The sequence below is a fragment of the Rhinatrema bivittatum genome, chromosome 2 (genome assembly GCF_901001135.1).
Source record: "Rhinatrema bivittatum chromosome 2, aRhiBiv1.1, whole genome shotgun sequence".
Classification (NCBI taxonomy): Eukaryota; Metazoa; Chordata; class Amphibia; order Gymnophiona; family Rhinatrematidae; genus Rhinatrema; species Rhinatrema bivittatum.
In genome coordinates, this window is record NC_042616.1 from 241,222,696 (window position 1) to 241,250,075 (window position 27,380).

Below are 27,380 nucleotides of genomic sequence, written 5' to 3' on the forward strand. Positions count from 1 at the left end.
ACAAGCAATCTCGGACCACTCCCCAATTTCTATCACATTGACCTCAAAGTTACCTACCCCACAGGAGAGAACTTGGAGATTTCCCAATTATCTTAAAGATGACTATATATTTCGGGAGTTCCTACAAGGGAAATGAAAGGAGTATGCAGCGAATAATCAGCAGCACCTATCTGACCCCCATCTCTATTGGGAAGCAGGCAAGGTGGTCCTAAGAGGTGAAATCATCGCCTATGTTCATGCACGAAATAAACGGTTACATCAGAATATCCTCGAGCTCGAAAATAAGCTAACGCAGTGCAAACAAAGGATGATCCAAACCCCTTCTGTGCAGAACCGGAAAGAATACTACCAAGTCCTGGGACATCTTAACACGCTCCTACACACAAGGGCGCAATCTTTCCTCCTGAGGGATGAACAACAACTATTTCAATTTGGAAACAAAACGGGCAAATTAATGGCCAACTTGGTCCGTACAGCACGACAAAAAACCTTCATCAATAGCATGACCCAGGCTACGGGCACCACGACACATGATCCCATGGAAATTTGTGAATGCTTTCGTCAATACTATGAACAACTCTATGCGCCGGATCATGAAAGAAACGAAGAAACCGAACAGCAGTTTTTTCAGGATCTGCCCTTACCGCAGCTTAACGCCAACCAGAGAACCTTTCTGAACAGACCACTTCAGCCTTTTGAAATTTCCCACGCTATCTCTGTCACCCAAACAGGGAAATCACCCGGCCCAGACGGCCTCTCTTATGATTTCTACAAAATACTTCAGCAACAAATAACTGACCCGTTAACCAATTTTTTTACCGAGGCTCTCTCCAAGGACAAATTCTCATCTCTCTTTAATCTTGCACACATCACAGTACTACCTAAACCAGGTAAAGACCCGCTACACCCCTCATCGTACCGTCCCATTTCATTATTGAATTGTGACTTAAAAATTCTGGCAAGGGTACTTGCTGACAGATTGAATGTTCTATTACCTTCATTGATTTCCCCCCAGCAAGTGGGTTTTGTAAAAGGGCGCTCACCTCATGCTAACATCTTAAAGCTAATAACCGCGATGGAAATATGCCAAACACAACAAATTCCTGCACTTGCCATCGGGTTCGACTCAGAAAAGGCCTTTGATCGAGTGGCATGGCCATATCTCTTCTCGACTCTGCAGCGCTTTGGCATTTCAGGGGAGTTTCTTCAATTCATTCAGCTGCTGTATGCCTCCCCAGTTTCCCGCATCGTCGCGAATGGCTACCTTTCTAAAGATGTGCATATCACACGAGGAGTGCGCCAGGGCTGCCCGTTATCTCCGCTCCTGTACATTCTTGCCATCGATCCCCTGTTACGCAAACTGGACCAGAGTTCGATTATCAAAGGGTTTGGGGGGCCACACTACATATTCAAAACAGCGGCCTTTGCAGATGATGTTTTGGTTTTTCTTACCCAGCCGCACTCCTCACTGCCGGAGGTTCTTCGAATCCAGACTCAATATGGGCGGTTTGCAGGCCTTAAGATAAACCAAGAAAAGTCTGAAGTTATCGATGTTACAGGCACGGTCAGCACTACATGGACCGGAAACTTTCCTTTGCGTTGGGTCACCAAAGAACTTAAATATCTGGGAATCAGAATACCTATACGGATAGAACTCTTTTATAAAGCCAACATTCAACCCCTTCTGGACCAATCCATAATCAAATTTCAACAATGGCAAGCATTACCGCTCTCCCTCACGGGAAGGATACATTTGGTTAAGATGATACTTCTACCTAAATGGCTCTACGTTCTGCAAATGACGCCGCTGTGGCTCACCAAAACTGATAACAGAAAATTCCAAACCAACCTTCGCTTTTTCCTCTGGCGCGGAAAGCGCGCACGATTGGCTATGGACGTCCTCATGGCTCCGGTGCAAGCAGGCGGTATGGGGTGCCCGAACTTACCTTTCTATAATTTAGCCTGTGTTCTGCGATATATCAAAGACGTCTACCTATATCCCTTATCCATACTTGCTGGAGTGGTATGGGGTCTCCACTTTAAACCATCTTATGCAAGTACCCACCCACGCGGTGCCTGCACGCCTCAAACCTCACCACCTTCTACGAACCTGCCGACTGGCCTGGAGTGCCTTTTGCAAGATTCTGCAGCATCCCGGAAACCTAACACCTCTTACACAACTATGCGGGAACCCGCTCTTCCCACCGGGACTTCACAAGGGACCCTTTTCTATGTGGCATACTCGAGGGCTGATCTATGTACATCAATTTTTTGAGGAGTCCACCGGCAGGAGAATTACCTTTGAGGAGTTGCAAACAGCACATTCGCTATCCCCAACTGACTCGTATGCCTTTCAGCAAGCAAGCCATTTCATTAATAGCCTTCGCTTCACCACCAATTCATTGCAAGTCTCGCGGAAAATCAGGAACATTTTACAGCTGGGCACCACACGGAAACCCTCTATATCTCAGTTGATGAAATCAGTATATGCTGTTACTAAACCATCGCTGCTAGGCCCTCCGTTCCTTAAATGGCAGTCATGGCCGAAATGCACAATTATGTTCGATGACTTTCAGAAATCCGTGAGGGAGATTCACCTTGTCTCTGGAAACATACTACTTCGGGAAACCAATTATAAATTCTTATGGCAGGTGTACCTTCCCCCATTGAGGGTAGCACGGATGCGTCTACTGCCGTCTGATAAGTGCCTCAAATGTATGACCGAGGTGGGAACCTACGTTCACTGCTTTTGGGATTGCACAGTAATTTACTCCTTTTGGAAACTTATTTCTGAGTTTTGCTCACAAATACTTCAACTGGATATACCACTAGACCCCACACTGTGGCTCTTCGGAGTGATCCCGCCTTCCCTGTTGGGCTTGCGGAAATTCAACGGCTTACTACTGCAGAAGGCGGCCCTGATGGGGAAAAAAGTTATATTACTTACCTGGACCTCTAACTTAGCGCCGAATTATGAGGTATGGTTTAAAAAAATGATACATCTCTGCGCACTGGAGTTTGCGACAGCACGGAACACGTCAGCGAAAACTTATGCTACGATATCGGCAATTTGGTCTCCGTTCACGACTCGCCTAGCCCCTACCACTCCAAACTACTAGACAATATTTCATAGGAAGGGAATTCAGTTATTTGTATATGTGAACAATTGACTTTTAAGGACTTGGTGATGACATTTTTCTCCCCAAGGACTGCACATCCTTGTCTGGACTATTAGGTTTTTCTAAGGGTATGTTGATGATGCTATTCTGCTTGTCTATTTTTCTTCTCTCTTCTTTCTCTGTATGATTTCTCCTGTTTCATATGACATCACCACTAAATATTTATGGTGTATACTTGATTTGTACTTTTGACTTGCATCTCCATCATTTTTATTGAGACAAAGGAAGAGGGGGGATAGGGTGGGGAGGGAGGGCGGGATAATCTACAGAAGAACGCATGTGCAATGTTTAATGTTCCCTGTTTTATGCTACCATGGTTGGCAGTCTATTATATGTATGGTCAGGCCTGTTCTGTGTCATATGACCTTCCTGGTGTTAAGCGTTATGGTTGTAATTTTCTTCTGAAAAATCAATAAACATATATTAAAAAAAAAAAAAAAAAAAAGAACTTTCTCTGATTAGTTTTAAATGTGCCACATGCTAACTTCATGGAGAGCCCCCTAGTATATTATCCGAAAGAGTAAATAACCGATTCATATCTACCCATTATAGACCTCTCATGATTTTAAACACCTCTATCATATCCCCCCTCAGCCGTCTATTCTCCAAGCTGAAAAGTCCTAACCTCTTTAGTCTTTCCTCATAGGGGAGCTGTTCCATTCCCCTTATCATTTTGGTCACCCTTCTCTGTACCTTCTCCATCGCAATTATATCTTTTTTGAGATGCAGCGACCAGAATTGTACACAGTATTCAAGGTGCGGTCTCACCATGGAGCGATACAGAGGCATTATGACATTTTCTGTTTTATTCACCATTCCCTTTCTAATAATTCCCAACATTGTTTGCTTTTATGACTGCCGCAGCACACTGAACCGATTTCAATGTGTTATCCACTATGACGCCTAGATCTCTTTCTTGGGCTGTAGCACCTAATATGGAACCTAACATTGTGTAACTATAGCATGGGTTATTTTTCCATATATGCATCACCTTGCACTTATCCACATTAAATAACTCTAGCAGCCGCCACTATTTACCCTATGGGCGTCGTCCCTACCTTCTGGCTTCTTACTCTCCTTAGACACGTAAGCATTCACTTTATACACAATGAACAACACGGAGAACTGTCGTTGGTATAATCAAGCCGCAGCTTTTATTTAACACATCCAGAAAAACTTTCCTGGGTCCCCGAGCTGGTAGGATGTCTCCACCGCTGCCCGCCGTAGGGACCAAGCAAGGCAGTCTGAATCCCTGGGCCCCCGCCTTGTCCACCAGCAAGGGGTCCCCGACCATTGGCGTATTCCGCGCCACCATCTTTTTCGCCGCCCAAGGCGCTGATCGGCTACCACTCCGCCCTGTGATGTCACCAGCACCACTTGCAATATGCCCAACTGGCCCGGGTAACCGCCCTGTCCCTCTCAGCTGTGACATTGACCCCAGCAATGAATAGCATTTGAATTGTGCTAACCAACATAAGTATGCTATCTGCAGCATAAGTTAATCAGTTATAAGAATGTACACTTATAATATTGCATGCTTAACCTGATATAGTGTTATTAGTTTCGTTGTACGTTCATTCGTTAAAAACATTCTCAATTTTTTAGCGAACTTATTTCATAGGGTGGGCGGGTGGGATTTTTTGGGCACGCGCTGGGGAAAAAGGGGGGTCCTGGCTTCCGTCATGGCCCTTTAAGGGGCTGATGACGTCATCGATGCTCCTCCTGTGCTCTCGTGCGCACAGGGGGGCGGGTGGTGTCCCGTTCGCGCGCCGGCGCTACCACGTCGGCACGCACCTCTCCTCCCCCCTTTTGCCGGGACGCCGTCCTAGGTGGAGGAGGGGGGCGGCGCATCGGTTATGGGTGGGCTCTGGCCATTCGGGTCAGGCCCACCTCTTCATCTGCCATTTTGATGCCCAATTTTCCAGTCTCATAAGGTCTTCCTGCAATTTATCACAATCTGCTTGTGATTTAACTACTCTGAACAATTTTGTATCATCTGCAAATTTGATTATCTCACTCGTCGTATTTCTTTCCAGATCATTTATAAATATATTGAAAAGTAAGGGTCCCAATACAGATCCCCGAGGCACTCCACTGCCCACTCCCTTCCACTGAGAAAATTGTCCATTTAATTCTACTCTGTTTCCTGTCTTTTAGCCAGTTTGCAATCTACGAAAGGACATTGCCACCTATTCCATGACTTTTTACTTTTCCTGGAAGCCTCTCATGAGGAACTTTGTCAAATGCCTTTTGAAAATCCAAATACACTACATCTACCGGTTCACCTTTATCCACATGTTTATTAACTCCTTCAAAAAAGTGAAGCAGATTTGTGAGGCAAGACTTGCCTTGGGTAAAGCCATGCTGACTTTGTTCCATTAAACCATGTCTTTCTATATGTTCTGTGATTTTGATGTTTAGAACACTTTCCACTATTTTTCCTGGCACTGAAGTCAGGCTAACCGGTCTGTAGTTTCCCGGATCGCACCTGGAGCCCTTTTTAAATATTGGGGTTACATTAGCTATCCTCCAGTCTTCAGGTACAATGGATTTTAATGATAGGTTACAAATTTTTACTAAGTCTGAAATTTCTTTTTTTAGTTCCTTCAGAACTCTGGGGTGTATACCATTCGGTCCAGGTGATTTACTACTCTTCAGTTTGTCAATCAGGTCTACCACATCTTCTAGGTTCACCATGATTTGATTCAGTCCATCCGAATCATTACCCATGAAAACCTTCTCCAGTACGGGTACCTCCCCAACATCCTCTTCAGTAAACACCGAAGCAAAGAAATCATTTAATCTTTCCGCAATAGACTTATCTTCTCTAAGTGCCCCTTTAACCCCTCGATCATCTAATGATTCAACTGACTCCCTCACAGGCTTTCTGCTTCGGATATATTTTAAAAAGTTTTTACTGTGAATTTTTGCCTCTACGGCCATCTCTCTTAGCCTGTCTTATCAATGTCTTACATTTAACTTGCCAACATTTATGCATTATCCTATTTTCTTCTGTTGGATCCTTCTTCCAATTTTTCAATGAAGATCTTTTGGCTAAAATAGCTTCTTTCACCTCCCCTTTTAACCATGCCGGTAATAGTTTTACCTTCTTTCCACCTTTCTTAATGTGTGAAATACATCTGGACTGTGCTTCTAGGATGGTTTTTTGTTTGTTTGTTTTTTTTTTTTAACAATGACCATGCCTCTTGCACACTTTACTTTTGTAGCTGCTCCTTTCATTTTTTTTCTAACAATTTTTCTCATTTTATCAAAGTTTCCCTTTTGAAAGTTTAGCACGAGAGCCGTAGATTTGCATACTGTTCCTCTTCCAGTCATTAATTCAAATTTGATCATATTATGATCACTATTGCCAAACGGCCCCACCACCGTTATCTCTCTCACCAAATCCTGTGCTCCACTGTTACGCTCTCCTCCTCCAGAGAGGAGTTAGCAATCTGTTCTGCTTTTCTCCTGAAAGGGAGAGGAGTTAGCAATCTGTCATGGTCTGCTCCTCCAGAGGGGAGGAGTTAGCTATCTGTAGTGCTTACCTCGCCAGGAGGGCAGAGTTAGTAATCTGTTAGCGAACTGCTGTTAGATGCTCCTGTAAGGGAAGGAGGTAGCAATCTGTTATGGATCAACTCTCCAGGGAAGAGGAGTTCGCAATCTGTTCAATGATACTCTTCTGAGGAGAGGAGCTAACAGTAGGTATATAGTACTTCGCTACTGAGATAGCAATCTATCATGCATCCGCTACGGAGTAATAATCTGTTATATATAGGCTGCTGGCAAGTCCCATAGAAAGAAGTTAGCTATCTATTTTCTGTAAGCGGTGTTTGTGGTCAGTAGTGGTTGGCTCCCACAGAGTGATAGTAGTGAAAGGAATGACCACTTGGAGGAAATGGTGAATCCCTGGGCCGATGGTAGATGACAGCGCCCCCAGGAGGAGATCCTGAGAGGATCCACCGGCTAGGCTAGAATATGAAGTAAACACAAATAGTTCTTTAGTAGGCTGGAAGCTGGACCACCAGTGGTGGCAGTAGTGAGTCGATGTGTCCGGTAGGGCTGAAGTCCTGGAATATAATCTCTGGGATGCTGAGCTGTAGAGAGAGACTAGAAGTAGTGAGTAGACAGGGCATACCAGATACAAGATGGTACACTCACAATAATAGATGTCTGCAATGGTCTCTATGCCACAGAGAGTCTTCAGTACATTCAGGAACAGGAGCCGTAGGCGAGCACTGGTTCCAATAAACAGTCTGTATTCCACACATTAAGAAAGGTGGAAAGAAGGCAAAACGATTACCGGCATGGTTAAAAGGGGAGGTGAAAGAAGCTATTTTAGCCAAAAGATCTTCATTCAAAAATTGGAAGAAGGATCCAACAGAAGAAAATAGGATAAAGCATAAACATTGGCAAGTTAAATGTAAGACATTGATAAGACAGGCTAAGAGAGAATTTGAAAAGAAGTTGGCTGTAGAGGCAAAAACTCACAGTAAAAACTTTTTTAAATATATCCGAAGCAGAAAGCCTGTGAGGGAGTCAGTTGGACCGTTAGATGATCGAGGGGTTAAAGGGGCACTTAGAGAAGATAAGGCCATCGCGGAAAGATTAAATGATTTCTTTGCTTCGGTGTTTACTGAAGAGGATGTTGGGGAGGTACCCGTAATGGAGAAGGTTTTCATGGGTAATGATTCAGATGGACTGAATCAAATCACGGTGAACCTAGAAGATGTGGTAGGCCTGATTGACAAACTGAAGAGTAGTAAATCACCTGGACCGGATGGTATACACCCCAGAGTTCTGAAAGAACTAAAAAATGAAATTTCAGACCTATTAGTAAAAATTTGTAACTTATCATTAAAATCATCCATTGTACCTGAAGACTGGAGGATAGCAAATGTAACCCCAATATTTAAAAAGGGCTCCAGGGGCGATCCGGGAAACTACAGACCGGTTAGCCTGACTTCAGTGCCAGGAAAAATAGTGGAAAGTGTTCTAAACATCAAAATCACAGAACATATAGAAAGACATGGTTTAATGGAACAAAGTCAGCATGGCTTTACCCAGGGCAAGTCTTGCCTCACAAATCTGCTTCACTTTTTTGAAGGAGTTAATAAACATGTGGATAAAGGTGAACCGGTAGATGTAGTGTATTTGGATTTTCAGAAGGCGTTTGACAAAGTTCCTCATGAGAGGCTTCTAGTAAAAGTAAAAAGTCATGGGATAGGTGGCGATGTCCTTTCGTGGATTGCAAACTGGCTAAAAGACAGGAAACAGAGAGTAGGATTAAATGGGCAATTTTCTCAGTGGAAGGGAGTGGACAGTGGAGTGCCTCAGGGATCTGTATTGGGACCCTTACTGTTCAATATATTTATAAATGATCTGGAAAGAAATACGACGAGTGAGATAATCAAATTTGCAGATGACACAAAATTGTTCAGAGTAGTTAAATCACAAGCAGATTGCGATAAATTTCAGGAAGACCTTGTGAGACTGGAAAATTGGGCATCCAAATGGCAGATGAAATTTAATGTGGATAAGTGCAAGGTGATGCATATAGGGAAAAATAACCCATGCTATAATTACACGATGTTGGGTTCCATATTAGGTGCTACAACCCAAGAAAGAGATCTAGGTGTCATAGTGGATAACACATTGAAATCGTCGGTTCAGTGTGCTGCGGCAGTCAAAAAAGCAAACAGAATGTTGGGAATTATTAGAAAAGGAATGATGAATAAAACGGAAAATGTCATAATGCCTCTGTATCGCTCCATGGTGAGACCGCACCTTGAATACTGTGTACAATTCTGGTCGCCGCATCTCAAAAAAGATATAATTGCGATGGAGAAGGTACAGAGAAGGGCTACCAAAATGATAAGGGGAATGGAACAACTCCCCTATGAGGAAAGACTAAAGAGGTTAGGACTTTTCAGCTTGGAGAAGAGACGACTGAGGGGGGATATGATAGAGGCGTTTAAAATCATGAGAGGTCTAGAACGGGTAGATGTGAATCGGTTATTTACTCTTTCGGATAGTAGAAAGACTAGGGGACACTCCATGAAGTTAGCATGGGGCACATTTAAAACTAATCGGAGAAAGTTCTTTTTTACTCAACGCACAATTAAACTCTGGAATTTGTTGCCAGAGAATGTGGCTCGTGCAGTTAGTATAGCTGTGTTTAAAAAAGGATTGGATAAGTTCTTGGAGGAGAAGTCCATTACCTGCTATTAAGTTCACTTAGAGAATAGCCACTGCCATTAGCAATGGTTACATGGAATAGACTTAGTTTTTGGGTACTTGCCAGGTTCTTATGGCCTGGATTGGCCACTGTTGGAAATAGGATGCTGGGCTTGATGGACCCTTGGTCTGACCCAGTATGGCATTTTCTTATGTTCTTATGTTCTTAACTCTCAATAGCTGTATATGAAATGGCTTCTACAGTAGAAGAGAGCCTGTAAAAATTCTGGGAACATGGGCCCTTGTGGAGCGAGTTCCGGTTCCTATCTGCAACCTTGCCAATGTAACTCACGATCTCTGTACCTGCGATAACGTCTTGGACGCAAGGGAGTCTTCAGAGCTATAGGAATGTAGGCTCTCATGGAGCGAGTACCGATTGCTATAATAGAACTCACTGTGTTCACGTCCGCGATCGCTTCCAGGCAATGAGGAGTCTTCTGAGTATTCAGGGACGTAGGCCCTCGAGAAGCAAGTACCGGATCCCATCTTGGCAATCTGAAATCAAGAAGAGAGCGGAGCCCCCTTGGAGTGGGTACTCCTGGTAAGTTTGAAAAGGCTGAGCAGTGGAGAAGGACTCCCCTCGCTACTCTGATCTTTGTTGCAAGTATCGTGGACTGCCGAAGCAAGTCCTGTTGGAGTTCCTTGCTAACTCGTTAGAGGTTAGCAAAGACCTTTTAAAGTGAAAATGGATGACATCACTACGGGGGGATGCCCCCGAGGTTCGCACCCTTGCTGGTACAAAGTCTGGAGCGCGCACACGCCCTTTCGTCAACAGGAACATGGCGGATCCATAGCATCAAGCAAGCCCGGGGACACCGGGACCAAGAGGCAGGGAGAAGCCACGGCTGCATCTGTCCGTCAGAGTCAAAGGGAGTCGCTCCCAAGGTAGAGGGTGGAGTGAGGGGCGAGAAGAGGCACGAATGCAACATCCACAGAGAATTCGATCTAAAATTGCTCCCTCTCTTGTTGGTTCCTGAACCAATTGCTCCATAAAGCTATCATTTATTCCATCCAGGAATGTTATCTCTCTAGCATGTCCCGATGATACATTTACCCAGTCAATATTGGGGTAATTGAAATCTGGTGCAGTATAAATGTTAAATCACCAATTCTCAGGTGTACTTTAATGGTTCCAACATCGAATAGCAGCAATATTTATACTGATAATCCCACTTTTCTCACTTGTTGGAACAAAATATTGAACAAATGTTCACTGGATTTGATGGTTCTCATTATTGAAACCAATAGAGAGCTGATTAACCAACTAAAAGTGGAAGTATCACAATTGGAATCTATTAAACACTCTACAGCAGCGGAGTCGTTTGACCAGCAATTACATGAGTTCCAAGAAAACTTGGCCAAATTCCGCTCTGATCTTAAGGCGGTCAAATTTAGCAAATTTCAACGGGACGCTACCGATTACCAGACAGGATACGTCTATAAATGGATGAACCAGAAACCATCCAAGAAGGTGACATTTGCAGAGGACTCCTCCTCGGGAGATTCCTCAGCAGAAGATTCTATGGCACAACGACATCGGGGTGCTTCCCGCCGCAACCGTGGTCCGCAAGCTCAAGAGAGTATTCTTGCACCAACGTTTCCAGCTCACGAACAAGTCTCCTCTCTACCTTCGGATGCATCCTCCTCTGGACAGTCTGCCTCTTCGCGATACACATCGATTGCCGCGTCTTTTTTAGACTCGGGCCACAGTCAACGGAACACCTGCAGTTCGCGAACGAGGGGATCTTCGGTCACTCAGCGGGCACAGAGATCAACGCGCACAACACGACCGCAAGCAGATCCGTGGCAGTGAATAATGTGACTGCAAGCAGAGCTGTGGTAATGAATCCTGAGACTGTCTTTAACTTATCTCGTGCCCTTTCAGAAAATGAACTTAAAGTCCTTTATAAGGGGCTGTCTTTTGTCCCCACGATTAAGGGTGATGTCTTTGATGTGTTTACTCACCTTCATCGTTTTTTTCGACTGCTTAGATTAAAACTGTTCTTTCTGGACTCCGCCCCCTCTATTGATATGTCGGTGGTTCGACCTAGGTCGAGGTGGATCCCTCCCGGCCCCATTGATGTTACTTTGGGGGCTTTTGAACGTTTAGTAAGCAAAGGGGTGCTAGATATTTTTTCCCATAAAAAATTTGTTCGGTATAACTTGTCTAGAGAGGAGTCACTCGCGATATCCACGCTTGCAAGGGATCGTTCCATCACTATTAAACCAGCGGATAAGGGGGGTGGGATTGTGGTCCAGGACCGTATCGAGTATGACAGTGAAGCCTTACGGCAATTGGGTGATCAAGAGTGTTATAGATTATTACCGACTGACCCCACAGAGGTGCTGAAGGACACAATTAGACAAGTAGCTCAGGAGGCAGCTGATCGACATATGATAACTATGAAAGAGTTCAAATTTTTGACCACGGCATACCCCATCATGCCCCAGTTCTACACGCTACCTAAAATTCATAAAACCTTACAGCACCCCCCTGGCCGTCCTATTGTCTCGGGCATTGGTTCCCTATTAGAACCGTTATCCCAATTTGTTGACTACTTTTTGAAACCATTTGTGTCACAGATTCAGTCATATGTGCGGGATTCCACGCATTTGATTACTCTCCTCTCTGAGCTGGCTTTCCCGTCCCAACCTTTTTTCTTGGTCACACTAGATGTGGTCTCTTTATATTCTAATATACCCCAGAATGAAGCCCTTCAGGTGATCTCCAACACTTTGGAGAAACGTCCACGACCACACAGTGTGTCCACTTCTTTTTTAGTTAGGTTGGCTGAATTAGCCCTTACAAATAACTTTTTCCAGTTTCAGAACTCATATTTCCAACAGATTAAAGGGACGGCCATGGGGGCTACGATGGCCCCTAGCCTGGCCTGTCTGTTTATGGACGATTTTGAGAGTCAATTTATTTACCCTTCTGATTGGTCTAGGTTTATTTACATTTGGCGTCGGTACATAGATGATGTGCTTGTAATCTGGATGGGCACTGATATACAATTTTTCTACTTTTTGGATTGGCTCAACTCTTTAAATCCACATATTCAATTTAATTTCTGTATCCATCCCCGGTCCATTGCCTTTTTAGACATTATGATTACAGCAGGAGCTGACAGCTTCGAAACCACGCTGTTTCGTAAGGACACTGACCGGAATACACTTTTACAATATCAGAGTTGCCATCCCCGCGCGTTACGTGATAACATCCCCACGGGGCAGTTTTTATGGCTGCGCCGCCTGTGTTCTACCCGCCCAGAATTTTTGACGCAAGCTCTTATCATGTTCAACCGATTTCTGGAACGCGGCTATCCTCATAGGGTGATAAAAAGAGCTTTTAAAAGGGCACTCTACACCAATCGTGACTGCCTATTTGTCCCAGGGTCCAGCTCAGAAGATGAGACTAACAATTGCATACTTCCGTTTTCGATTATGGGAAGAGCCATTGCCTCGATGATAAGACGTCATTGGGCTGCCCTTGCGCTGACAGACCTTTTACACAGTCCTCTGCGCTTTACTTATAAGCGCGGAAAAAATTTGCGTGACCGATTAGTCCACACTTTTTCATGTGGTGAAGCTTCCTATAGTCAGGGCTCACATGGCCCATGTGGTCACTGCACCATGTGCAGCCACACGGAAAGAACCTCGGGCTTTATACATCCCAGCACTGGGCGACTGTTTAAACTTCAGTCGGCATCTGATTGTCTCACCAAAGGCGTGGTATACATCGTGAAGTGCCCCTGTCCTCTACTCTATGTAGGCAAAACGACACGTATGTTAAAAACCCGTATGATAGAACATTGTTCTAACATTTGCCTACACAGAGTAGATGAACCCCTGGTCTCTCATTGGATTGAATGTGGTCACTCCATCACTGATCTCTGCTTCACGGTCATTGAGGTGGTGAGCCGCCGCCCCCCCCCCCCCCCCCGGGGCGGTGACTACCCCTCGGTCCTTGGTCGCCGGGAGCAGAGATGGATCTTTACGTTGAATACAGTGGTCCCTCAGGGTCTCAACAGAGAAATTGAATGGAGCCTCTTTTATTAGTTATGCTGTCGGGATGGATCCACTGAGACTTGCTACTTTTGACAGCTCTCGCGAGAGCTGCCGCGTTCGCGCCCTTTCCCATGTTTAAATAGCTCACACCTGTGAGAGCTTGCGCGCTCCGGGTATAGTCTTAGAGGTATGTACATGTTTGATATGTTTTCACTATGTAGCCACTCTCACCACTATTCTGACTTAGATTTGTTTTTATACTTTAGATTTGAATGTACCCCTGGTCCTCCCCGATGCAGCCTAGCGAAACACGGGACCGTGTCGGGGGACCTGTTTAAATGCTCAGCTTTGAACTCATGGAGTTGCCAGTATAAATATTGCTATTCTTCGATGTTGGAACCATTAAAGTACACCTGAGAATTGGTGATTTAACATTTATCCTGCACCAGTGTCTTGTGTTACTTGCTTATGTGCAAGGGTTTTGCTTCTTCTGTATCTCGGTAATTGAAATCTCCCATTATTACCGCACTACTAATTTGGTTAGCTTCCTTAATTTCTCTTAGCATTTCACTGTCCGTCTCACCATCACAAGTAGAAGGAATTGTGGCTAATAACACATGCCTTTGGTTACTGAAGAAAAAAGGGGTGCCTGGGGTACTGGGAAATAAAGACAAACATTGGGTTTGATGTCAGACCCCTCTACTTCTTAGCAGCAGCCTTAACCAACAAGCTACTATTGTTATCTCAGAGTCTTGGCTCTGGAAATGTGTTGCTTACCATAGTTCCAGTCAAATATGGTTTTCTTTTGGGTTTTTTTGTAATCAATTTTGTTTATTAATGAGTTTGCCCAGGAACTGAAGATCATTCTTTGCTATGGTATTATAGCATAGTGATTCTTTAGCTGTTCTAAGAGCTGGTTGTGCCAGAATTAGTAAGTCAAACTCAGTGTATATAGATTGTTCAGTTTGCACTGGAATACAGGTCATGGGACTTGCCTATATTTTGTAAGACACGATGGAGTGGCAAAGTTGCTTGCTCCACTATTGTAAATATGAAAGAGTCAAGTGCTCTCGTAGATGTTACCTCAAAACATCCAGCACGTCCAGGATGAAAAGGAGATCTCAGACTCTTTTTGTCCCAATTAAAACTGATGAATTGACCCATGCCCCTAGAAGCATTTGGGAAAGAGGCAGCGGCAGAGACTCCCACTGAGAGTGGAACAGAAGCAGTGGTGAAAAATCACCCAAGTTATCATTGATTCTGGATGAGGGAACAATGGAATCCACAAGAAGAATAATGGAGTATCAGGCATATGGGCCTGTACAGAAGAAGATATGCCTTCTGATTCCAAACCCATAGAACAGTCCCAGTATACAAACACCAAGTGCTGTTCTTCAGTATTTACACTCTCAGGGTCCAATGAAGCCAAATGTGTCTGTATCCCACTACGGCTGATGTGTTGGCGGTGCCGTAGGTGATGTCCTACAGCAGCATCCGAAGCCCTGAGACAATGCTGCCCCACAGCACAGCTTGGGTGCTGCGTAGTTTCCTTTGGGCCTTGTGCTGGTGGCACCACATTGTCTTCATGTTGGCAACGTCATCCCTGGTGCAGTTTTGGTAGCACTGCATCAGGGATTGAGCCTACGTTATCTGCATCAGCGGTGGCATATCAACCTTCATACAGCTTGTTATCGATGGTGGGCAACATGTATGGGCCATATGCTTGGATGCCTTGATGAAGCAAGAATTTGACTTGCAGCAATGGAGCCAGAACAGAGGCCTTGCATTGTTGTGTAGCCGGAATTGGCCTTGTCATGGAGGTACAGTTCATGACATAGTTCAATTGGCACTAGAAGAACTGTGGCCAGGAGGCAGAGGCACACACCAAACTGATCAACAGCATTTCCTTAAGTGCTCCCAGCAAAAGAACAAGGCCAGGATGACACACAAACTCCACCTGCAGTATTTTGAAGTAGCATAGCCCATTTGGCCTAAACTGATGAAAACGTAAAATGAGAAATTACTACTTACCTGTTAATTTCCTTTTCTTTAGTATAGACAAGTGGATACAGAGCAAGTAGGTTATGCACCTCTACCAGCACATGGAGAAGGAGCAAAGTTGACATCACAGTATATATACCCCTGCAGTGACATTAACCCGCAAGAATTATCTGCAAAAGCCAACTGTGGACAGATGAACAAAACTTGAATATTAAAAGATAACCATTCCAGTACTCAGCCAACAGGATACATTGAGCTTATACAAAGAATATATTAAAAATAGTCTAGGGACTGGTTTAACAATGATCAGTAACCCCTGGAAACATGCAGCCACACAGGAGGACAATAGCACAACCCGCTAGCAGCCAAGAGCGGGAAGGCGGATCCACCTGTCTATACTAAAGTAAAATAAATTATCAGGAAAGCAGTAATTTCTCATTTCTTAGTGTTTAGACAAGTGGATCCAAAACAAGTGGGATGAACCAAAGATATTCTCGAACAGGGCAGGAAGCTGTCCGTGGTCCAGTCAAACCCGCACGTGCAAAGGCTGTGTCCTCTTGGGCCTGCACATCCAGACAATACCTGGAAAAGATGTGCAAGGAGGACCACATCGCAGCTTGGCAAATGTCAATGGAAGACAACAATCTAACCTCTGTCCGTGACACTGCCTGAGCCCTAGTGGAATGAGCCCTAACCAGACTAGTCAACAGCTGCTCAGCATCCACAAACGCGGCCATGACATCCTCCTTAATCCAGCAAGCTTCTGTAGCCTGCAAGGCTGTCTCTCCCTGCCTAGTACCACCGTGAAGGACAGACGATCCATTTTCCTGAGAGGTTTAGAAACCTTCAAATACCTCATGATATGTCTCGTGACATCCGAGGGCTGCCCCAGGCGATATTCCTCCACATCTCTTTCCCTGTCCTGAGAATGCAGGGAAATGGACTGATTCAAGTAAAAATCCGAAACCCCGGAGTTACTTTAAGGAACAGCTCCCACCAAGACAAGGCCTGCAGTTCAGATACTCTATGCACTGAACAAACTGCCACAAGAAACAGTTTTCAAGGTCTTTAAACCACAAGGAAAAGGCACGCAGGAAGTAGGGCACAAGGAAGTAGGGCCCGTTAAAAAAGTCCAAAACTAGATTAAGACTTCACAAGGGCACCAGTAACCTCAAGGGAAGATGAAGATGTTTCACTCCTTTCAAAAAACGGGCCACACCCGAATCAGCTGACAAGGGTCCACCAGTCACTGTCCAATAATGGTACCTCTAGGAATTAAGAACCAAATCTTTATTCCATCCTGCAAAAATTCCAAAATGAGCAGGATCATACCCGAATGAGGAAGAGCCCCTCGATCTTCACCCCAAGCCTCAAAACACTCGCCAAACCCGCACGTAAGCCAAGGAAATGGGAAAACTTTCTTACTCGTAGCAAGGTGGCAATCACTGCAGTAGAATATCCACGCTTCAGCAAGACAAATCATAAAACAAAATAGAGTCAGATCTTTGTGAAGAAAGGTTCCTACTGCAGCAGATCCCTGTGCGCCGGATGTCAGAAGGGAGTGACCACTAGGAGATTTGCAGATCTTCATACCATGGTCTCCTGGGCCAATCTGGTGCCACCAGAAGCACCATTCCCCTGTGACTCTGATCTTCTTAATCACCCTGCTCAACATGGGCCAAGTGGGGAAAGAAATACAGCAGCTCGCCTTCCTGCCACTCTTGCACAAGGGCATCGATGACCAAGGACTTCGGATCTCTTCTGCGACTGAAAAAACAAGGAACCTTTGCAGTACGAGAAGCTGCTAGTAGGTCCAGAACAGAAGGCCCCAGTGATCCACTACAAGCTGAAACACCTTGCTTGACAATTCCCATTTACCTGGATCCAGACTGTCTGCTGAGAAAGTCTGCTCTTACATTGTCTTTTCCTGCAATGTGTGAGGCTGAGATCTCCTGAAGATGCACTTCTACCCATTCCATAAGTTGGGCTATTTCCTGTGATACTTTCTGGCTCTTGGTTCCTCCCAGCTGATTGATGTAAGCCACTGTCATTGCATTGTCCAACACTGTACAAACCGCTCAACCCTGAAATAGATCGCCGAGCCTCAAGCAGGGAACCAGACCGTACGGGCTTCCAGCCGATTGATACTCCAGAGACTCTTCTGCACTCCAGCGCCCTTGCAATGGCAGCTCCTGACAGTGAGGTCCTCAACCCTAGAGGCTCGCATCTATCTTGAGTACTAGCCAGTCCAGTGAGCCTTGGGAAATCCCCTTTTCTCAGAAGATCCGCTGTTCACCATTGTAGTTTTGTGCAGACCTCCATCGGCAGATGAAGCTGAATCAAATAGTCCTGAGATTGTGGGCTCCAACAAGACAGCAGAGTGTGTTGAAGAGAACACAAATGCACCCTTGCCCACGGCACCATTTCCAGGGTTGCCGCCAATCAATCCAAGCATCTGTACATAGGACCACACTGTCAAGCGTATTGTGTTTATCAATAGACACACCAGTGTCATCAACATCTGAATACGACCCTCCAGCAGGAATACCCTGCCCTGTTTCATGTTGAACTGAACACAGAGACTCTAGCGACTGAGAATGCTGAAGCCTGCTCTTGGACCAGGTTCACCACCCAACTGAGCTCAGGTCCTCTTCCAGAATCTTGGCCTGAATCATCCAAATGTCCAAGTAGCTTCCAGGTAGCTACCACCAAAGCCATCCCCCTCTGGCTGAGGGGTGGATCAAATCGCAGGCCATATTTGCCCAAAAAAAGTGGATGTTTATTCCATTACTGCCCTGGAATTCACACCAGATTCATCGACCTCCTGAGAGAGAAGTAAACAAGAGCGAGCCTCCAGAGAACAATAAGAAGTTATCTGCAAAGTCATTGCTTCAAATGCTTGCCTAAGAATGGCCTCAATTCTTCTACCGTGTGCATCCTTCAAGGGCGCTCCTCCTTCAACTGGAATAGTAGTTCGCTTTGTGACAGCACACCCAAGCGCATCCATTTTACGGAAAGTTTGCAATCTCTCCCTCTCATCACTGGTTCCAGGAAGTACAGTCCTTCCAAGACTCATCTCCCTTTAAATTTCGCTTCAGGGGTACCCCACTCAAGATCAATCAATTCTGGAATGGCTTCCATTCTGGGGGAAAAAACATGATGCTTTAACACAAAGTCATCAAAATGGGATTCTTGAATGGCTCAGCCAGGGTCTCAGCACCCAGTACTCCCAATACCCCTGAGAAGAAACATCTATACAGCTCCAAACCTGAAAGATTATCTCTATCCTCCAGGGAGCAGGGATTCCCGTCATCATCCATGTCATCATCATAATGTCCCACGCAGGGCAAGATACATCCTAACGCCCACCCGCTCCGCTAGCCTTGCAGGATTTTGCAGCCTGCAAACCAGACTGTCAACCTTGGTCTGTACCGCCTTTTGTGCCTGTAGAAAGGACTGTAGCCCCTGAAAAAAAAAAAAAGGACTCCTGAGGGAGTTCTGCGCAAAAAATGTAAGTCTGCACACACAAATTTATAATCCTGCACACAAACTCAGAATTCTGCAATGTTCTGCACACATTATATTGGTCAAAATAACACAATATGACAATTTTTAAATAATTAATTTAAAATGTTATACAGAAAAAAGTTATTACATAAAGATGCAGAATTTTAAAGATTTTGAGCAGAATTTTCCTAGAAGTTCACAGTAAGTGTCCCTTCCACTCTCTCCCCCTATTCCCCTCGCCAATTTGTCGTCTCAGGCCCCAACTCCACCACATGCCAGTATCTCTCCCCTCCCCCTATCTCCACTCCCAAAGTGTGATCCCTCTCTAAGTACTGCCCCTCACATAGGCTCCCCCTCTCTCTCACCCCCCCCCCCCCCATACAGGATCCCCCTCTCTCTCTCTCTCTCTCGCACACACCCCCTCATACAGGTTCCCCCTCTCTCGCGCACACGCGCCCTCATACAGGTTCCCTCTCTTTCTCTTGCATATACACCCACACAGGCTCCCTTTTTCTCACGCATACACCCCCACACAGGCTTCCTTTCTCTCACGCATACAACCCCATACAGGCTCCCTTTAACTCATGCATAGACCCCCACACAGGCTCCCTTTCTCTCATGCATACAACCCCATACAGGCTCCTTTTAACTCATGCATATACCCTCACACAGGCTACCTATGTCTCTCTCTCTCACACACTCCTTCACACAGGCTCCCTCTCTCACAAAAAAGCACCCTCACATACACACAATCCCTTTTTCACACACACCAGCTCCCAATCTCTCACATACACTTCTTCACAATCTCCTCACATAGGTGCTCTCTTCACTGGAACCCACATTCAAGCACCCTCACACATGCTCTCATCTCCCTCCTCTCCCCCAAGGCTCACAGTCTTACACACACATCTCTACACAGACACACTCTCACCTGGGCCTGCTCCATCTTCGCCGGGGCCTTCATCTTCACGAGCGGGACGGGGCTTCAATCTTCACCACGAGCAGGACGGGCTCAGCTCGTGGCATGCCGGGGTGCTTTCATCTTCGCCACGAGCGGGACGGGCTCCACTCGTGGCATGCCGGGGCCTTCATTTTCACCACTAGCAGGATGAGCTCTGTTCACAGCACAGCTGAGGCCTTTATCTTCACTACAAGCAGGACAAGCTCCCCTTCTGGCACGTCGAGGCCTTCATCTTCACCAAATTCTGCACAGAACATGACAATTCTGCATAGGGGGAGGAATTCTGTGCAAATTCTGTGCAGAAGTCCCCCAGGTATAAAAATTCCATCGAAGAAAAAAGGTGGAAGGATCCATGCAAAAAACAGGGAGCAGCAGTCTAGCACCCACTGAGTGCTTCCCCACTGACGACGATCAGGTTAAGGGGGGCTCAAAACCAGGTGAAACATCTGACAGATCCCACTCCCGTCCCATTCACGCTATTTTAGGGAATGGCCCGGCTCAGCCAAATCTGCTGGAGAATTCCCCCTGAGCCTCCAAGCAGCACTGACAGTTTAGAGGATACATCAGGGTATGATGCCCTAATTTGGCAAGCAGCACATACCACAAGGCGCTCAGGCTTCTTTACTACCAGCACCATGGTATGCATCCACTATTAACACACTCAACAGCGACTGACAACAGAGCGCTGAACTGTGCGTCCTTCCAAATTAAGGACGCCCAAGAAAAAGGAATGTCTATCCCTGGACGCACAAACCTGGACGTCCAAGACCTGGACTCATAAAAATTTTGGATTTCCAAGTACGCCGCCCAGGCTGATGCCCCACCTGGACGCACAGGCATGAGCCAACTGCAGGCCCAGATGTGCGGCGGGCATGTACAGAACAAAAACGCGTGAACATCACGGCACCACAGAAAAACCTGAGAACGGGGCCTAGCCTAAAAAGGCAGCTCAACCCGCTAGCCTGCCACAATCCCCAAGCCTTCCACGGAAGCAGGAAACGTCATCAAATTAGCACATCGAGACTTGGAGACCGGAAGGGGGGGGTCTTAATATTCTACCCCCTTACTCTTTACCTGAATTCAGCTTGTCTTAGCCGAGTACAGCTCAGGTCTCCAGCTACGGGGTGAGAGGGTTATGGCCTTCACCACTGCCCACTGCTTCCTGCAACCACTAGCCTTTCAGATGGATCTCCCCCTCTGCTAAGTTCACAGTGGGAACAGGCTACCATCCAAGATACTCGACTAGGGGAGGGATGGTATGGATATCACCTTAGGAGAAACTCGACAAGCGAGGGACATTTTGATATCATCTCAGGAGAGCGATGCATATGGTCTCTTGTAATTTCTCTCTCCTTAATTTTTTTTTTTTAAAGCAATCCTCCAGTAGGGAGATGCACGTCCACCATCTGTTGGAGACAGAGAATACTGGCGAGCTGATGGTATATATATTGTGATGTCAGCTTTGCTCAGTCTCCATCTGCTCATAGAAGTGCTTAACCCACTTGTTCTGGATCTACCTGTCCAAACGCTAAGAAACAGTTTATTTTCATATTCTGCTTTTCTACTTTTTTTTTTTATGAGCTCTACTTGTAAGAGCCATTGGGGAAGAAACCCCTTTATGAAGAATAAACTAATTTTGAATTTTGTCTTAATTTTTTAAAGTAGTATGAAGTGCTGTTTGGCTGCTGAAGTAGTGAAGCAACTTTTAGGGAAAAAAAACACAACAAGAATTTTATAGAAAAAAACAGAGTAAGTTACACGTCCATGCTCATGCTCAGATGAAAAAGACTGAGGCAACTCATGAGGCAGCAACCTTACAAGAATTCCCACATATGCTCAGTACAGCTAAAACTTCTACTAGCTAAGAGAGAGGTCTGTTCAGTGCCGCCAGATGATATCACCCACATGTAATGGCTAATTCAGCCTGCTTATCAAAAGAAAATTTTCTCTTGATTTTCCAAGTTTAACTTTCAAAAACGGGTTACGAACAGCTTTATTCATATATATATAGCATTAATGCAATGTTTATTTTACACTATTTATTATTGGCCTTATTTATATGTTTCATAGGTGAACTTAGTTTGTTTTTTTTCTACTTATTATAAAGCAATCGTTTGATATGTTCTATGTAAATCGTTTGATATGTTCCATGTAAACCGCCACACGGCGGTAGTTATTTCAGTTACCTGTGAACCGGAGTGATATGTATTTTATACAGGAACTTCCGGTATATAAAAACCAAAAATAAATAAATAAATATTACATAATCAATGTAACGCTCAAAGAATAATCTCTCTCCACAATCATAAACCCCTCCTCTCATTTAGCAATACAAAAGAATAAAAGTTACACAATCCAAATATACAGCCCCTCCTATAATCTAAAAGGATAATAAACCCATCCTATATTTAGCCAGATAAAAACTTCCCAACACACCCATAATTATTCAAATCAAAATAAAATAAAAATATGACTCTGAAAGTAATCAACAGCTTTCCAAACCAAAAAGAACCAGATCCAATACCAGGATCTACGTCCCACCTAATCTACTTTCCAAAGGTCTGTTCACAAATCCATGTCATAGCTTTCTGGTGATATTCCACAATGCTGGTGTAAAGCAGGAAACCAATTTCACAGCAGGAAAAGTTGGTATTTTCAACAGAGCCTGCTGCAAAGATTTCAGAGATCTTTGTAGCTCATGAAGACAGAAAAAGATAGACAAGTACTGCAGTGTCGCTCAATGAGGACATTTGAAAGTGATAGAGAGGATCTTCAACTGGATTCTCTGCTCAAAAAGGAACCATCATAATCCCCAAAGGATAGAAGTTATATGATCTGACCTCTTCTTACCCTCTAAGTTTCAGTCAGTCTTCAATAGCTGCAGACACTTCAACTTAATAGCAAGGTGACCCTGATATAAAAGAATTACAGTAATCCCAATCACTTATGAACAGTTAAGAGATCCTCACTCTAACCCATAAAGTGAGTCCTATGAACACTCATTTCCCTTCCATGCGCATTTATGAGGCTGCACTGATTCATGGATTGACTGCCTTTTATTACCCAAGGTAAATTCCTAGGACCTCAGAACAAACTGTTGATGATGGTCTGGAGAGGCTTCTCTTAAAGGCTGTTTGGCTCCGACACAGCGCCAACATTGACCCTTGATGTGTAAAGCTCAATGTCAGTGCAAAAAACACTTAACAGCACATGTTACGCAGCAATAGGTAGATCACTGAACACTCCAAGTAGAGTCGAACAGGTTGATGCCCTTTGTCCCGCACTCTTCATGTCTTTGTTGACTGCCACTGCTCTCTGCCGCCACAGCTCATCCTCAAAAATTCCTGAACCAAAGAGATGATGGACCATAGCAGAAGGGCTGTCTAAGTATATTGAGAGGAACCATAAAGTTATAGTTGGCTCTTCTATGACTGGTGTCACAAATACAACAAACAGAAGATAGAGCCAAAAAACATATTTCTGGTAAGCCAAAACAGAGAAAAGAATGGCTAGAAAAATGTATCCATTGGTCTCAGCAGAAAGCAAACAGAAGCACACTACACGGTTGCAGAAATGTGGGAACTGCTGTGCATGCTCAGAATGCCTTTTGAGATTTTTTTTTCCTAGAAAGCTCTGGCAATATGTTCCCAGCTCAGGACTGTTAAATAACATCACCCCTTCTGTATAGCTATGGTGACCCTTCAAAGAACAACACTAACTACTTAGCACCAGTCAAAGTCACTATTAATTCATTTGTCAGGGCACCATGTATGTGCCACCCATATCAAACATGTTTATATTTGTACACACACAAATGCTCCATCATATATACCGTATTTTTCGCTCCATAAGACGCACCTAGGATTCAGAGGGGGAAAATAAAAAAAAAAATTTGTGCTAAACCGGCTCTGCGTCTGGGCGTCCTATGGAGCAAATTAGGGGAGTGCATAGCTTTTTTTTTCCTCCCCATTTTGTTTTCGGGTCTGGGGAGGGCCATTTCGGTCCACTCCCCAGATCAGAAAACTTTTTTTTCTCTGGGAACCCCTCCCCCCCAAAAAAAACCCCATCCCAACCCTTTAAATTAACAACCCCCACCCTCCTGACCCCCCCCAAGACCTGCCGACTTAATTTACTGCAACCCCCCACCCTCCTGACTCCCCCAAGACCTGCCGACTTAATTTACTGCAACCCCCCCCCCCCCCCCAGACCTGCCAAACGTCCCTGGTGGACCAGGAGCGGTCCGGGAACGATCTCCTGGGCTTCGGCCGTCGGCTGCCAGTAAACAAAATGGCGCCGACGGCCCTTGGCCCTCACTGTGTCACTGAGACTGACCAGCGGTTTGTTAGATTTTTTTTTTTTTTTTTAATATTCGCTCCATAAGACGCACATACATTTTCCCTCCACTTTTGGGGGGAAAAAGTGCGTCTTATGGAGCGAAAAATACGGTATATATAAATTCCTCTCTGAAATGCAAATCCCCCTTGGCTTTCAAAAAAACAAATAAAAAGGGACATGGAACACCAAAAAGAGGGGCAATTTAATAGCAAAAGAAAGAGTGCTGTCATCAGTCTTGTATTCAAAACCACAGTGATTCATAACAGAGAAATCTGTTTTTCATATGAGATTTTATAAATCAGTGGAACTTTAAACATTAAGGGGATCATTTTCTAATGGGATCACACGCGAAAAGTCCCTTTTCACGTGTGATAGCTTGCTAGGGGCAGAGTCTGCACCAGAAGAGGAGGAATTGGGGCGGATTCCACAATGACTTCGCTGGCGGAGATAAGGTAGGCCTCGTTATCGCTGCCAGTAGAGCACCCAATAGGACCACCTTTCACGGTGGCGCTATTGGGTGCGAAAGCCGGCAGCATTAACACCGAGGTGGTGCGATCGCTGCCGGCTTTCACAGGCCCGCCCCCTGTTACCGCCAGATTCTTAAAGGTCTGCGACCTTAGAAAATCCAGGCCTAAGATAGAAAACAAATTCTCACAAATAACTACAAACCAATCATGACAATTACAAATGACTTAGAATGCAGACAAAAGCAGCTATCTCAATGCCTGCAAGGCAAAAGAAATATTTACAACAGAATAAAACAGACCTACAAACTTGTAACATTCATTTTCCATCGTAATACCCAATCTTTCTTTTTTTTTTTTTTTTTTTTTTTTTTTAAATGATCAGCATATGACAGTCCAGTCAAATCAAAAGATTCCATATTTACAAAAAGATTGTATTTTTTTTTAAAGTACCTTTCTGTTGAAGAATATTTTCGAATCTGCCCTTTAATAAATTCAATGGTAAAAAGCTGTGGATTTTCAGAATCACATACAAGTGCAAATATCTATAAGGAAAGAAAAAAAATGCCATAATAAAAAAAAATGTAGCTATCAGAATCTAATATACTTTCCTATGCTATTGTCTAATCTAATACTAAACAAGTGAAGAAATGCAGTCATCTAAGTCTTAACTGCCATTCATTAATAAATGCTTAACAAACTATCATCATTAAAGAAGCACTTCAGTCTGACTCAAAAAGATAAATATGCTGAAATACTCCCTTAATGGTGTACATTACTACACACCCTAAGAAGGAAAAGACATTTAACATAAGCCATTTTTTCTATTATTAGGATGTGTGATAAGGGGACCCTTGTTTCATCCCACAACATGTTAAATATGACAAGTTTTTGTGTGTAGGGAGTCAGACTAGTGGAATGGAAGGCACTTGACAGAAAGCTGCTCAGTTAGAATTCACTTCTCTCCCCTTTGGAAAATGGGATGCTGTGCTGCAGTGTAGTCATGTTAACCTTACACCACAGTCATGTTAACCTTGCTTACCACATGGTTAACTAGTCAATCTTTACACATACTTTTCTTAATCTTGAAAGTGTCAAAGTCCATAAAATTAATACCAATAGTTCTGCACTGCTAATATGAAGCAATGAAAAAAATTAGGAAGTTCCATCTTAATGTGTCTTTTTCCATAATCACTGTAAAACCAAGTTCAGAATATGGCACCAATTTGTGTTATCACCAGGACTTTCAGAGTAAGTTTGCTCCATTTACTAGTCAAAAGTGAAGCCCCAGAATCATATTGCTGTTATTATTCCAGTGCAGGTTATATAATAAGATTATAAGAGATGCTGAGGTGTTTTAGAAGCACTTAAACAGCTATGGTTTTGGTTGCTTCTGAAAGACAAAACCTGACTGATAAGTATCAAGCTTTATTCTAGCTCTGTATTATGAGAAGTAAACAAAACATTGGGGCATATTTTCAGAGGATTTTCGCGCGTAACCTGTCTTATGCACACCGGACCTATTTTAAAAAGGCCCGGCGGCGCACGTAAAGCTCTGGGACACGTGCAAGTCCCAGGGCTTTACAAAAGGGGAGGGGGCGAAGCCAGAGGCCTCGGATAGAGCGGCCACTGCAGCTCTGTTGGAGGGTCGCAATCTGGCATATCTAAGGCCATGCTGCAAATTTCACAGGCCCTAAGTTCCTTTTTTGTAGACTTAGAGTCTATGGAAGCGGGGACCAAACAACCAGTACCTTTCCCACCAACTACAAACACTCCAAGAACTGCTGACACGGCAAATCTTCCTTCTCTGGCTTCAGTTCATCCACGTAGCCCAGACTCACAGGTCTCATCTGCATCATCTCCAAGCTCCTCTACAGGCATGCCCTTGTATCCACCAGAAGGAATGCCGGAACCATATACGCCACCAGAGGATCTCTCTTATGCAAAATTTATAGAGAAGGTAGGACATCAAATCAAGCTAGAAACGGGGAAGATCCCAGATCCGTCGCTTACAGTGGATCCTAAAACAATGTTCTCAATTCCTACAACCGCTAACAACCAAGGTACAGCTAACCAAGCCCGTGGTCGAGGACATTCAATGGTAGCTCTCTCCCATCAACCTATCCACAGGAGCTCCCTTTCGAGTTCCTCCTCATCAACTAATGCTCACAACAAATGCCTCCAGGAAGGGTTGGGGAGCCCATCTCGCCGATCAAGACAAGACTTGTGGTCTCCCGAGGAATCCAAATACCAGATCAACCTCCTGGAACTACGGGCAACTACAGACCTTCTCCTTTCAGGTCAAGGGAAAACGCCTCATGGTGTACACAGACAACATAAACAAAGAAGGAGGGTCCGGTTCATTGACACTCTGTCGGGAAGCACTTTGGATACTCCATTGGGCGGACACAACCAATGTATCCCTCCAGGCCACCTACTTGCTGGGTCTGGACAATGTCACAGCGGATCGCTTGAGCAAAGATTTTCACCCATACGAACAGCTAATGATGCCTCCTTTCGAGCCTTTAGAAACTTGCCACGTAAAATACCTCACCTGGAAAACGGTATTCCTAGTGGCGATCACATCAGCTAGAAGAGTGAGCGAGTTGCAAGCCTTAGTTCACTACCCTCCTTACTTGGAGTTTTTCCTCAACAAGGTTTCCCTTCGACCTCGCCCCACCTTCCTGC

General features: G+C 44.6%; 1 protein-coding gene across 1 annotated transcript in view; it reads right to left on the reverse strand.

Moving 5' to 3' along the window:
- The window catches only part of DNAJC13 (DnaJ heat shock protein family (Hsp40) member C13), a 701,712-nt gene that overhangs the window by 532,336 nt on the left and 141,996 nt on the right, over positions 1 to 27,380 (reverse strand). The window contains 1 exon segment of the mRNA XM_029587070.1: positions 25,146 to 25,237. Coding sequence (XP_029442930.1) covers positions 25,146 to 25,237 — 92 coding nt within the window.